Source organism: Pan paniscus, chromosome 14 (genome assembly GCF_029289425.2).
Source record: "Pan paniscus chromosome 14, NHGRI_mPanPan1-v2.0_pri, whole genome shotgun sequence".
Classification (NCBI taxonomy): domain Eukaryota; kingdom Metazoa; phylum Chordata; class Mammalia; order Primates; family Hominidae; genus Pan; species Pan paniscus.
This window is the reverse complement of record NC_073263.2, coordinates 41,308,874-41,324,212: the sequence shown is the minus strand read 5'-3', so window position 1 is coordinate 41,324,212 and position 15,339 is coordinate 41,308,874. Positions and strand designations below refer to the sequence as shown.

General features: G+C 36.2%; 1 protein-coding gene across 1 annotated transcript in view; it reads left to right on the top strand.

Moving 5' to 3' along the window:
- The window catches only part of VWA8 (von Willebrand factor A domain containing 8), a 393,066-nt gene that overhangs the window by 133,988 nt on the left and 243,739 nt on the right, over positions 1 to 15,339 (top strand). Inside the window, exons 15-17 of the mRNA XM_003806896.6 lie at positions 4,519 to 4,687; positions 7,128 to 7,205; positions 12,540 to 12,655. Coding sequence (XP_003806944.2) covers positions 4,519 to 4,687; positions 7,128 to 7,205; positions 12,540 to 12,655 — 363 coding nt within the window. The remainder of the gene's footprint in view (positions 1 to 4,518; positions 4,688 to 7,127; positions 7,206 to 12,539; positions 12,656 to 15,339) is intronic.

The following is a 15,339-nucleotide window of genomic DNA, read 5'->3' as shown; positions in this document are numbered from 1 at the left end:
CAGTGGGCTACCAACCCTTTCAACTTTATAGTGTGAAACCTGGTTTCTAAACAATTATATTTGGCTTCTTTGCCAACCTTCATTGTATAGTAATTCTTCACCGAGACTATACATCTCGATGATCTCCGGAGTGCTCTACAGGCTTTTATATTCTCTGCAGGTAATCACATGCCTAACATACCCTTAGAAGGGTTGGAGTCTTCTTTTCTCATATTACAAGACACCAGGAATGCTGTGGACGTGGTGGTTAGAAATAGTGTGATGGCCACATACACCAGATACTATGCCTGTATTTCCCTCAGGAAATAGAGACCAAAATAGAACTCCTTCCTTTGATGAGAAAAACTTCTTTAGGGAAAGGGGGAGTATAAATACTATAGGATGCTAAATATGTCTTTTCCTGCTGTTGACCAGACCATAAATGAGGGAGTTGAGAGTTTCTGTTATTAACAGTTTATATTGCCAAGAAAGGGCTTCTGGTTATCTTGGGGAAACAATAAAGATTAGTGGCCTAGTCTTAGATGTACTTATATATGCTCCAGTGTTTTTGCATTTTTATTAAATATTTTATTTATATTTGTTGCTATTGAACACTGAAAACAGTTTATAATCTCTCAGTCTTAGTGGTGAACATAACTGGACATTTGAGCACAATCCTTGATCGGTTATATTATCTCGACCCTTTACTCTTACCCATATTTGAAGACAGGATCCAAGCACTATCTCCTAGCTTCCTAGAAATCTTAGTATTTCTTTGCAAGCAAATCAGACCATATAAATTTTTTTAAAAAATTCTAGATAGATCCAGGATTTTATGCCCAAGTCTTTGTGTTTGATTTTCAAAACAAAAAGCCTTAAGGAAATTCTGATTTTGAAAATAATTTTTTCTGAACATTTTTATGGTCAAGGAACCATTTGAAACCGTTTGCCTTGTCATCCCCGACTCCTGCCCCTTTTACCCTCCTCTCTCATCCCCAGGGTTCTGCTTCTGGTCATTATGTAGAGCTCATATTTTCTAGAGTCTTATATAAATGGAATCACATAGTATGTGCTCTTTTTTGTCTGGTTTCTTTCACATAGCTTAAGTGTTTTGAGATCATCCATGTTGTTATGTACATTGATAGTTTGTTCCTTTTTACTGATGAGCAGCATCAGAAAGTACTTTATAAGTGATGTAATCATTTATTATTGTATGTTTTGAGTTTGTCTTTTTGATTCAGAGAATGTACCTCTTCTTACATATTTATTCAGGACCAAGTTTGACTATCTTTTGGCTGGGACACCATAAGTTCAGTTCTTATTACTTACCTTTGTTTGTCCTTCCCACCAAAGATCTTCAAAAAGTTAATAGCAATGATGGTCATTAACAATAGCAGTATACACTTATTTATTTAGCGTCTGCTCTCTTCCCCAAGTATTACACTAGACCCTGGGTGATAAAAAGATGCATAAGGAATGTGTTCATGCAGTTTGCTACACTGCATAGGAAAAAGGGGAAATATGGTCTGTGTACAGAACTGTATAACTCTGGGTTCTAAATTGGAACATTAGTATTGTAGTATGGAAAACTAATGATGAAATCTGTTCTAGCTCATGATTGATGTCTTTATAGAAACCTTCCATATTATTCTTTCAAGTTCCCCAATGTACAAATTCAATGAAAGTGTACCAAGGGATTCCCTTTAAAAACTGGAGATTTTTGAAGTCTTTTTTTGTTTTATTAAAAGCTCTGTTGAGGTATGATTGACATATAATAAACTATGCATATTTAAAATATACAGTTTGATAATTTTTAATATTTATAAATACCTATGAAACCATCACCAATATCAAGATAATGAATGTATCTATAATCCTCAAAGTATCCTCAGACCCGTTGACATCCCCAACTCCTGCCCCTTTTACCCTCCTCTGTCATCCCCAGGGTTCTGCTTCTGGTCATTATATAGAGCTCATATTTTCTAGAGTTTTATATAAACGGAATCACACAGTGTGTGCTCTTTTTTGTCTGGCTTCTTTCACATAGCTTAAGTGTTTTGAGATCATCCATGTTGTTACGTACATTGATAGTTTGTTCCTTTTTACTGGTGAGAAGCATCAGAAAGTACTTTATAAAAACTCACACTTATGCCCACAGACAAACATAGTGACTTCAATATTTTTATTTTAAAAATTGTTTTAAATGATCTTTTTGCTCTCTAAATCTGTAATCTTTAGGAAATAATATCTTTTTGTCTGAAATTAAGCCATATCTGTAGTTTCATTTATTTTTTTGTTGTTGCTAAAATTTTAGTAAAATTAAACCTAACCTTAATTTTAAATTTTAATGGCACTTATCTCATAATTTTTTCATTATCTATCACTTCTTTGGTCTTTGTATTACCCACCAGTTTATCACATCACCTTAAGTACACAGCAGATCCTCTGCTCTCTAACTTTCTGGCTTGCGGAACCTAGCTAGCATCATCAGGAAATGACTTCCCATGTAACCTATTTGTATGTAAGGAAGCCTTTAGGGAGAACCTAGCAAACAAAAAGGCCCTTCTCATCCTGTTATTCAGTAGTTTGGTGACTGTTTTTATAATCATTATACATTTCTCTGCCTAACATATCAGCTGTCTTAGAAACTGCCTTCTTCAAATTTGGCCAGCTTACTTAAGAACGCTGCTGGAGTCAATACTAAAAAGCAAGCTATTGACAATATATGGGCCAGTAAATGATCATCACCTTTAAATGTAAACCATTTAGCATGCTTTCATTTTAGTTGTTCTTTTAGTTCTAATTTTACAGCTCCACTGTGGTACCTGGCTTCCTGATCTACTGGTTTAAGGATATAAATTAGACTTCCCCTTTCGGCTTGCCTGTTGTATTTTGACTTTGTTTATTCCCTGATTTGGTATCCTTCACTATCTTAAGTGAGAAACTACATCTGCAGCTTTAATTTTGGGTAGCCAAACCAGGCTCTTTCTCTCCCACCTTTTTTTGTCCTAACTAGGAGAGAAGAGGATCAAGGATACATCCAACATCTGTTGCTGGGCTTTATGGCAGTTTTCTGGATTATAGCAAACCACTTAGCAGAAGTGGAAAATGGAATAACCTCCCTCTTTGGCTTTCCCTCACAGGATTTTCTGTGTCCAGTTTCTGTCACGTGGCTATCTAATTACTAGCAATCTTAAGTAATTGTGCTATCCTCTGGACTTTCAGGCACTGTCCATGTTGTTATCCTTCCCTCTTTTTCCAGAACAACTCTTGGACAGATCACTCCCCCAGGCCCTGCTAAAACACCTGCAAATAAGTCTTTTTCTTTCTACCTAGAGAAATGAAATGACATCTGGTAGTATTTGTGAATTCATTTCATCTAGGCCTTTCATGTGACCAATTTCTAAAAATTGGTTTCCCCTTGTTTTCAAATGATGATGTGGCCTTTAAAATTACAAATCATGCCGTCAGGGACTTGGTAGACCTGCCTGTTGTATTGATGGCACTTGGTCTTAACTCTTCAGAGTACTCATCTGATTCTTTCCACTTGTGTCCTACCTCCTGGTATTCTAGTTGCTTAGTCACTTAACTTTTGGGTTGTAATATAATGTTATAGTTAATGGTGAAATGGCAGTTATGTACATGTATTTTTGTTTTTCTGAAGCTCTTGGCAAGTGTTTATGTTTTATCTCTCCTTTCTCTTAGCAAGAACTATATTACCCTCAAAAAGCATATTTCTGCTGGGTTTTTTAGTAGAATTGATAAAAATGGACAATATTATCCACATGATTAAGATTCTGATACAGGGTTTCTAGGTCTTCCAAAAATAATTCAAGTCATTTCACAAACCAAAGGAAGTCTTATCTTACTCCTCTGTGTGTCCTAGAAAATTTACATGCTTCCTCAGTTTCCCTACCAGAGAGTTTTAAGAGAGATCACTTTAAAATCATAACATTTCCTATAAAAATGACAAAAGAATGCATTCTATAAAGGTTTTATTTTCTCTGCCTTTTTAAGACTTAAGTGTTCTTATTCCCAATCTAAATTTTAAATTCAATCTAACCCTTTATGTTTCTTACATTTTCTGTACTGTAAAGTCTCCTTATCCTGAATTGTGCCTCTTGGTCTTTTTGATTGACATAGAGTGGGTTCCTTGTGAGACAGGAGATTCTGAGGGGTTTTAAATGAATAAAGATGGTTTATATAATGAATGTGAACTGGATGGGATTTTATTTTAAGACACTATGGAGAAAATATGTTGTAGGCATAACAGTATATCAAAAGCAGTGGTTCATGTCAGGGCTGGAGTTTCATGAGTGGTTATTGTACAGCATTTACTAGCAGTGGTAGTAGGTGATTGTTTTGATCTTAGGTTCTTAGAATGTCCTGACTTTGTTTTTTTCAAAGCTAATCCTTTGGATGATAACATTGACATTATTAACAGCATGATAGCCCTAACATTGCCTAGACTTTAGTTACCATGATCTGATTTCTTACATGAAAGATATGTTATTTTTTTCATTTTTTTTCCTATTTTAGATCCATTTTTCCTATCCATCCCTCCTTCAGAATCATTGCCTTGGCAGAACCCCCTGTTATTGGAAGCACAGCACACCAGTGGCTGGGACCAGAATTCTTAACCATGTTCTTTTTCCATTACATGAAACCACTTGTGAAAAGTGAAGAAATCCAAGTGATTAAGGAAAAGGTAAGAAGAAAACCAATCTTAGTCTATTTTCTACAGCTGATCTCTTTTTAAGGCACTCTGATACATGCCAAAGTAGAGTTAGACATTTTTAGTTTTTTCTTCCCATTTACTCCCAAATTTCCTCATACAGTGGTGAAGGTCAGTGGATCTTAAACTTTCACATTTTTCAGCATCATCTGGAGGACTTGGTAAAACACAGGTTTCTGGGCTCCATCTCCATAGTTTTTGAGCTAGTAGACCTGGGATGCTATATTAAAATTCGTATTTCTAACAAGTTCTCAGGTGATACTGATGCTGCTGGTCTGGGAACCACACTCTAAGAACCATGAATGTGGCCTGTCTCTCCTCTTTCCTCAGGTGGAGGCCATTTTCGAATCCCTTTTATTTTTCTGTTTTGTGAAAAGTGACTATTTTAAGTTCCTACTATAAAAGGAGGCCAGACACGTAAATAGTAAGTAGTCCTGGTCTCTCAAGACTGTAACATATCCTGTACTTGCCTGATTAGTCCTTTGATGACTTCTAGTGTGTGTGATCCATTGTTTCAATGTGTGCCTTAAGCATTGTGGTTAGCACTTTTGGAGTTTTAGAACTGCACGCTTCAATGCAGTAGCACTAGCCACGTTAAATTATTACTATTATTATTATTATTTGTTTGAAACTAAGTCTTGCTCTATTGCCCACGCTGGAGTGGTGTGATCTCAGCTCACTGAAACTTCTGCCTCCTGGGTTCAAGGCTCCTGCCTCAGCCTCTCAAGTAGCTGAGACTACAGGTGCGCACCACCACACCTGGCTAATTTTTCTATTTTTAGTAGAGATGGGGTTTCACCATGTTGGCCAGGCTGGTCTTGAACTCCTGGCCTCAATTGATCCACCCCCTTTGGCCTCCCAAAGTGCTGGGATTACAGGCATGAGCCACCACACCTGACCATGATAAATTAATTTTTAAAAAATTCGGCCGGGTGCAGTGGCTCACGCCTGTAATCCCAGCACTTTGGGAGGCCAAGGCGGGTGGATCACCTGAGGTCAGGAGTTCGAGACCAGGCTGGCCAACATGGTGAAACCTCGTCTCTACTAAAATACAAAAAACTAGCTGGGCTTATTGGTGCGCACCTGTATTCCCAGCTACTCAGGAGGGTGACACAGGAGAACTGCTTGAACCTGGGAGATGGAGGTTGCAGTGAGCCGAGATCACACCACTGCACTCTAGCCTGAGTGACAGAGTGAGACTCCGTCTCGAAAAAAAAAAAAATTCCGTTTCTCAGTCACTTTTCAAGTACTCAGTATCCACATGGGAGCTTTTGGCTACCATATTAAACAGCATATATACAATGCTCATCATCATAGAAGGTTCTATTGGACAGTACTGTTCTAGATCACTTATTATTAACTTTCTATTTAAATACATTTATTCCCTTTGAAACATCTGAATGAACTTATTAATTGTAGGTCTTGTAAGCATGGTTGTAAATAAAGGCATAGGTTTTAGAGTTTAATGACTTGGCTCTCAATGTGAAATCCACTACTTATTAGCTTCCAGATCTTGAGTAAATTACTCAGTCATAGTTTCCTCATCTAAAAATGGGGATAATACTATTTATTACATCATAGGATTGATTTAAAGAATAAATGAAACAAAGTATATGTGGACTAGGACTTAGCATTTAAAAAAATTCTAATTACTTAAATGACCAATGAAACCCTAAGCAGTATTCTTCTAAAATCGTGACACTGTCCTAGTCATTGTTTTAGTATCTTTTTTTGATCTTTTAAAATTAAAACCTTAAATTTGTTATTGCTTAAACAAAAAATGCTTATAGCTTAATTAAGTACTTAATTGAAGTTTGTTATAGTTAAAAGCAATCGATACGTGTTATTTGGGCAATTGCTCTTCCGAGTTCATTGATATGTTGATCATACCCCTCAAATATGTGTTTTACATGTTTTTGGAAAAATGGACACCTTGAGTATCCATTCTGTAAATAAATGTACCTTATGTCACTTAGATATGTATGTAAGATTGCTGCTAAATAAGGGAACTTGGTTTCAGTAAGACAACACCTAATTAGTACTTAAAATGTCATGCTGAAGCTAACAAAATAGGAAATGATGATACATGAAAAGTTCTTTATGGGTACACTATGGGCCAGTTTTAAATTGTGTTAAAGGCTCCCTTCAGTTTTATCGTGGTGATAGAATTGTATATGGAGAAGAGTGTCTTGGTTTAAGTTACCTGATTCTTAAAGAGAAAGCAGGGGTTTCAGTGTTTCCTAAGAGGTTGAATAAGCAACTTTATCCATAAGTTAAACATTTAGCCAACAATGAATGACTTTTCTAAAAATGTAATTCTAATATTATTTGCTAAGTAGTCATAATTTCTGATTGATTGATCAGATATCCCTATTTATTCCTTCTGTTTGTCCTCAACTCTTTCAAAAAATAGGTCCCAAATGTACCTCAGGAAGCTCTGGATAAGTTATTATCATTTACACACAAACTCAGAGAAACACAGGATCCAACGGTAAGTCTAGGCTTTTTCCACAGGATTTTCTATTGTTGACATGCTGCTGGTTTTCTTTTCTTAGAATTCAGTACTTAAAATCTATTTTTTAAGCTGGTATTTTATTTTTTGGAATCCCTTATGCTATGCCTTTGTTCTATGCATATGGTTTACTCCGATTTCAGTGATTTTAACATCTCTTCCAGCTCCTCCTCGCTGATGTTATAGAAAGAAACTTGTAGCTCCAGAGTACTTCATGTTCATGGGGGTTCTGCTCTGTCCCCTCTGTCTCCTATGCTGAGCAGTGTTATCTATTCTTATGGCTTCAAGTACCTATCACAAGTTAATGCCTACATCTTTATGTTCAGCTTCTAACTTCTCATTTCTGATTGACTTGTATTTCCATTCCCAGATGGCATGTTAGAAAGATAGAGGGCTGTCACTGTTTAACTCTGTAAGTCTCAGTGTTCTCATCTGTAAAATGGGAACGGGAACAGTACCATCTACCGCATAAAATGGTCTCAATGATTAAACATAAAAATGTGTGTAAAGAATCTCCTTCTTAGTAACTGCTTACTAAATGTTAATTTCTTTCACTTTCCCCCTGGATACACCGAGATCATTGTAAATTCACATATCTTATACAACTAAACTGTCTTTCCATTTTAAATCTGTTCCTATTCTTGATTTAATTTCTTGACTTTGTTGATAATCTAGCTGCCAAATTACCTAAATTAGAAACCTAGACATCATTGTTGATTCCTTGCTTTCCTGCTGTCTTTACTTAATCTGAAAACAAATCTCACCAGTTAAGCATCTTGATGTCTCATCTGTTCTCTTATCTATTGTCAGTAACTGTCCTCGTAGTGGATTTCATAATCTTTCTCCTGGAATATTATATCCTCTTGACTGCCTTCTTTACCAATAATTCATTCATCATATGACTCTCTAGTAATTTCCTGTTGCTATTGTAACAAGTTACCATAAATTGATGGCTTAAGATAATAGAAATTTATTTTTTCTTTGTCTGGACAACAAAAGTCTGAAATCAGTATGACTGAGCCAGAATCAAAGTGTCAGCAAGGTTGCACTCCATCGGAGGCTCCAGGGGAGAATCTGTTCCTTGCGTCTTCTGGGTTTTGGTGGCTGCCAGCATTCCTTGACTAGTGGACTCACCATATCAATCCTGCCTTCATCTTTACATTACCTTCTCCCCTGTGTTTGTGTCAAATCTCCCTCTTTCTCCCTCCTACAAGGAGGATTACATTTAGGGTCCACACACATAGTGCAACATAATCTCCACATCTCAAAATCCTTATCTTAATCTTATTTGCAAATTCAATTTTGCCATAGAAAGTAACATTGACAGTTTCCAGAGATTAGGATGTGGATTTTTGGGGGGATAAGGTTGGTCACTTTCTGGCTGTCACAGGTCCCCTCTGGGGCCTCATTCCAAATACTTAATCCCCCTCTGGGGCCTCATTCCAAATACTTTCTCCTTTACCCATTGTTTTTAGCTGCAGTGGTGTCTTTGTTGTTCCTTGAACTTACTAGTGCCTGCCTCAGGGCCTTTGCCACTTGGTGTTTTCCTCTGCCTAGATTATTCTTCCCTGGATAGCTGCATGTTTACTCACTTTCCTTTTTGGGATTTGCTCAGGTGGTCACCTTTTCTGTGAGGCCTTCCTGAAGCACTCTAGAGTCAAATTTCTATTCCATTTTATTTCTATCCCTCTTTCTGCTTTAAGATTCTTTATAGGGCTTCTTACTCTTTGACATAATGTATGTTTTACTCACTAATTTTTTGTTGTCTATCTTCCTTCACTCGGATTTCAGTTCCAGGATTGCAGGGGTTTTTTCTTTGTTCCCTGTAGTCTCCCCAGCATCTGGAACTTTGCACAGTAGCTATTCCTGATTTGCACAGTGTTCCTACTGTGCAAAGTTGCAAATGTTGGCAATACTACAGAGAACAAAGTTAGAGATTAGTAATGTATTCCACAAGTATCTGTTAAATAAATGGATGGATGAATCTTCCATATTGTCCCTGGAATGATCTTTCCCAAATCCATTTCCTAAGTTCTTCCCCTTGTTTAAAACCGTTAAGGGATTGACTCTCTTTGCCTGTAGACTGAAGACAGCCTGATAAACATGCCTGCTGAGTTCCCTCTGACCCTAAGCTGCTCATCAGGCCTCAGTTTCTATAAACTCTCTTGAAGCATCCTCAGCTCTTCCCACACTTAGCTTCTTGCTATTTTCTAATACCGCTTATACTCAAATGTCTCTGCCTTAGATAATGCCTAGAATGTGCTTTCCCTCCATCCATTTGTCCCTTAGTTTCTCTCTTCTCTTAAGTCTCTCTCAGCCCCCTTAGGCAGCAGTAACTAATATCTCCAATCTGCTTTCATGACACTTGACATATATTTCTGATGTTGACCTATTGCAGTTGTATTATAATTTACTTTCATTTCCCCAGTTGCTATTTGAGCTCCTTGAGACTAAGTCCCATTTCCCAGCCTGCGGCCTGGCACATAATAGACACTTAAATCTTTGGTGAATTAATGAATAAATTGATTAATTAAAATTTTATTAACAGATTGTCCCTAGAGTTTTCTCTCCTTTAGAACATGCTACATTTTCATTCTTTTTTAAAAATGAAGAATAGAAAAATAACGTTTAATAATTTCTGATGAGAACCTTTATGTTTTTAAGCTGAAGTATTACTAATCATGTTAATATGAACAACCCCTTCAAGGTGTACTCTTAAACTGTATAACCATGGTAACTAGGGGAATGTGCTTCATATCTTCACTGCCCCCCCTTTTTTTTGCAGATAAAACTGCAGTTAGAAATTTGATATAAATGTTAAATACATTAGGAATTTTTAAAGTATACTCTCAATTTTTAATTGATAATAATGTGAGAGCAGAGATTACCAAACCCTTTATTCAACACTTAAATGGCTCAACACAAAGCTTATCTCTCATTTTCTCAACCCTGGTTATTATTGCAAAGCATTTTGGTGCTTTCAACTAGGAGAACTGGAGAATTGGTGTTCAAATATGTGAGCATTCCTTATTGATCACTGGAATGAAATGTGAAGCCTGAATTCAGTGTCATGCTTAGAATGAGATTAGAATGTTATACCCTATGGTTTAACAGGACTCTTATAAGAATCCTCTGGTTAGAGTCATTTGTCAAATATTTTTTATGATTAAAATATGAATTTTTCATGGTCCTAGGTATTAAAAATGGGAATTTCTGAGTTATATTTGACTTTTGATATCAGTCACATTGCCTGAATTTTATCCTCAATACATGTTTCTTTCTCATAGCAAGTCAGTTGCCAAGTTTGTTGTATCCTACCTCTCCATTCTTGTTGCCATAACCTTACTGTAGGACTTTTTCCTTTTATAGGCAGATTATTGAAGTAGCTTTCTGTTTCCTGTCTCAGTTCTCTCTGTCCTTCATCTACTTTCTATGCTGCTGCTGATTTAAATTAGGAAGTAGGCTAGTAATAACCTGATTTTAAAATCATGTTACGACTTTACACATAGCAGAATCCTAGTGCCTTTAAGAATAAAGCCAAACCCCTCAGAGTGTCATTCATAGGTCTTTGTTGTTTGAGAGCGAGCCTTCCAGCAGGACCTTCTAGTAAAGCTGGTCTCATTTCCTCATGTTCTACTTGTGGTTCCATTCCTTTTGCTTTCATGCCTTTGATGAGAGGATTTCTCGTGCCCATTTGAATATTTTAACTGCCTATAACAGCTGTCTACTGTTCCACTTATTTTAGCATTGAAGTATATACTATTTTGAATTGTAATTTATGATTTATTATATTTGAATATTGTCTCCATGTCTGGAATGCAAATTAATTGAAAACAAGAATGGACCAAATGTCTGCTTGTAATTGAGTTCTTTGAAACTTAGAATGTGTTTTTTAATAGAAGAAAGGATATGTGGTGGTCATGCTTCCAACCTAATTCCCAAAGGAAATATAATACTAATGTTGTAGCTGAGATAGAATACTAACAGCAGACCAATATCTTATGGAGATGTGAAATACACAAGGAAGGATAAATAAATTATTTTTTTCTTCTTTGGGACATACGGAGATGACCTTAGGCGGAACATTAAAACAAGCAAATGTGCAGTGTGTCTTTGACATTCTCCCCTCATCCATTCTGAACCCTTTGTTAATTTCATAGAGTCCTCTTTTCTAGGCCCTTGAGTGCTCTGGGCCACTTTACTGCCCTTATCACCCTCTGTGACATTTCACACTGACCTGCCTTGCCCTCCCAAAGGTCCAGTTGCTTCAAAAGTGCTTCTGTCCTGTGGTTTTCAGTGATAATCACTGTCTTCGAATGCTGCTGATCTAAGTTAGGAATTAGGCCAGTAATAATCTCATTTACTAAATATATGCTAATATGTGGGTCCCATCACCTTTCTCTGCTGGGTTTTTTGTTTTCATTTTGAAGAGGCTGATTTTTAAATAACAGTTGTTGCCATTCGTTGAGCACCCATATGTGTGTGACATGTGCTAAGCACTTTAGAATCATTTTCTAATTTAACCTTCATAAAGGTGAGGGCATTACTATTGCCATTTTAAAGTTGAGGGAACTGAGGCTTGGAAAGGTTAAGTAATTTGCCAAGGTAACACAGCTAATAAATAGGATACCGACTTACCTGATTCCGAAGCCTATAAACTTTACCATTATGTTATGCTGCCTGCCAAAAGAATTTCAACAAATATTTATTGAGTACTTACCATGTCCTGAGTTCTGTACTAGCAACTCTATTCGTGGAATTTTGGGAAATGTAGTATAGCAAAGTGAAAGTATTCTGACAGCATAGGGGAAGGATTCAAAACAGCAAGCTGCAGCACAAGTGACAAATTGGTTGACACCTCTGTGGCCAACAGTCTAAATTGTTTACAACTCTTTTTGGCTATTTTAGAAACCACCGATTTGCTTAAAGCTTTAAACATTTCCATGGTATCTTAACACCTTGGCTTTGTGTAAGGAGAAAAAGTGAACAGTCAATCATACAGCCTAAGTCCAGTGTGACCTTTGTTATGTAACATCCTTCCCCCATTGCCCCTCCCATCTCCAACTTAGCACAATTAAAATACATTAATTAAATTTAATTGATAAATACTTTAGATTTTTTAAAAACTATCTTCAAGGATGTTTTAAGTGTAAATTGGTTTCTGTTTATTTTGATTTGTAATTAATTAACAGCACACACTTTAAGTTTGGCCTTACCCCTTCAGTAATAATGAATTCTGCTGTGGTATCCATCTAAAGGGACTTTAGCAAGTTGAAACAAGATTCTTAACACAATGTATTTTTCTTTTGATAGGCACAATCGTTAGCGGCATCACTTTCTACCAGACAACTGTTGCGAATTTCTCGTCGGCTGTCACAGTATCCTAATGAAAATCTTCACAGTGCTGTTACTAAAGCCTGCCTTTCCAGGTAAACATATTCTTTCTCACTGCATGTAAGTTTCTGGATCTTCACTAAAACTATAAGATAAGTTTAACTGATGGTGCATGTTCCCAATTCTTCAAAATATATTGGTCTGAATATAGAGCTATTTCAGCCTTGCCTTCACTGATTAGAACTTATTTAATACAACATATTATCTTTTAAAAGTAATTTTTGGTCCCAGCATCACCAGAAGCAGATGTTGGTACTGTGCTTCCTGTACAGCCTGCAGAACCATGAGCCAAAATAAAACCTCTTTTATTTATTAAAAATAAAATAAAATAAAATAAATTTTTATCCTTAATTTGTATGGGTACATAGTCAGTATATGTTTATGGGGTACATGAGATACTTTGATACAGGCATACAATATGTAATAATCACAACAGGGTGAATGCCATATCTATCACCCTAAGCATTTATCATTTCTTTGCATTATGAACATTCCAATTATACTTTTAGTTACTTAAAAATGAACAATAAATTATTGTTGACTATAGTCACCTTGTTATGCTATCAAATACTAGATCTTCATTCTATCTATGTTTTTGTACCCATTAACCATTCCCTTCCCCAATTCTCACTACCCTTCCCACCTCTGGTAACCATCCTTCTACTCTCTCTTTGTGAATTCTATTGTTTTAATTTTTAGCTTTTAGAAATGAGTGAAAACATGTGAAGTTTGTCTTTCTATGCATGGCTTATTTCAGTTTAAATAATGTGCTGTAGTTCCATCCATGTTGTTGCAAATGACAGAACTTCATTCATTCTTTTTTATGGCTGAACAGTACTCTATTGTGTGTGTGTACAACATTATCCATTTGTCTGTTGATGAACACTTAGGTTGCCTCCGAATCTTAGCTATTGTGAATAGTGCTTCAATAAACATGGTAGCACAGACCTTTCTTCAATATATGGATTTTCTTTCTGTTGGGTATATACCGGGCATATACCTAGCCTATACCTAGGATTGGTATGTCATATGGTTGTTCTAGTTATTTTTTTTTCTTCTTTTTTTGAGGAACTCCATATAGTTCTCTATAGTGGTTATACTAATTTACATTTCCACCCACAGTGTACAAGGGTTCCCTTTTCTTCACTTACTTGCTGGTATTTGTTATTGCCTATCTTTTGGATAAAAGCGATTTTAATTGGGGTGAGGTGATACCTCATTATAGTTTTGATTTGCATTTCTCTAGTCATCAGTGATGTTGAGTACCTTTTCATATACCTGTGTGCCATTTGTATCTCTTCTTTTGAGAAATTTCTATTCAGATCTTTCATGCATTGTATAATCAGGTTATTAGGCTTTTTCCTACTGAGTTGTTTGAATTCATATATTTTATCAATCCCTTGTCAGATGGATGATTTGCAAATATTTTTTCCCATTCCGTGGGTTGTCTCTTCACTTCATTGACAATTTCCTTTGCTGCACAAGAAGCTTTTTAACTCAATGTGATCCTATTTGTCCCATTTTTGCTTTGGTTGCCTATGCTTGTGGGGAATTACTTAAGAAATATTTGTCCTGACCAGTGTCTTGGAGGGTTTTTCCAATGCTTTCTTTTAGTAGTTTCATAGTTTGAGGTCTTAGATTTAATTCTTAATCCATTTTGATTTGATTTTTGTATATGGCAAGAGATAGGGTCTACTTTCATTCTTCTGCTTATGGATATCCAGTTTTCCCAGCACCATTTATTGAAGAAACTGTCCTTTCCCCATTGTATGGTCTTGACACATTTGTCAAGAATGAGTTCACTGTAGGTGTATGGATTTGTTTCTGGGTTCTCTGTTCTGTTCCATTGGTCTATGTATCTGTTATGCTAGTACTATGCTGTTTTGGTTACATAGCTCTATAGTATAATTTGAAATCAGGTAATGTGATTGGTTCAGTTTTGTTCTTTTTGCTCAAGATGGCTTTGGCTATTCTGGGTCTTTGTGGTTTCATATAAATTTTAGGATTATTTTTCTATTTCTGTAAAGAATGTCATTAATATTTTGATAGGGATTGCATTTAATCTGTAGATTGTTTGTGGTAGTATGGACATTTTAACAGCATTGATTGTTCCAATCCGTAAACATGGAATATCTTTCCATTTTTTGGCATCCTCTTCAATTTCCTGCGTCAGTGTTTTATAGTTTTCATTGTAGGGGTCTTTCCCTTCTTTGGTTAAGTTTATTCTTATATATATTATTTTATTTGTAGCTGTTGTAAATTGGATTACTTTTTTAATTTCTTTTTCACATTGTTCGCTTTTGACATACAGAAGCGCTACTGATTTTTGTATGTTGATTTTGTGTCCTGCAACTTTAATGAATTTGTTGATCAGTTCTAATAGGTTTCTGTTGGAGTCTTTAGGTTTTTTTTTCAAGTATAAGCTCATATCATCTGCAAACAAGGATAATGCAATATTTCCTTTCCAGTTTGAGTACTCTTCATTTCTCTCTTGTATCCAGTTGCTCTAGGTAGGCTTTCCACTACTGTGTTGGATAACAGAGGTGAAAGTGTGTATCCTTGCCTTGTTTCAGATCTTAGAGGAAAGGCTTCCAGTTTTTCCCATTCAGTATTGATATGGGTTGGATCTGTGTCCCTGCCCAAATCTCGTGTCTAATTCTAATCCCCAGTGTTGGAGGTGGGGCCTGGTGGGAGATGACTGGATCATGGGGGTGGATTT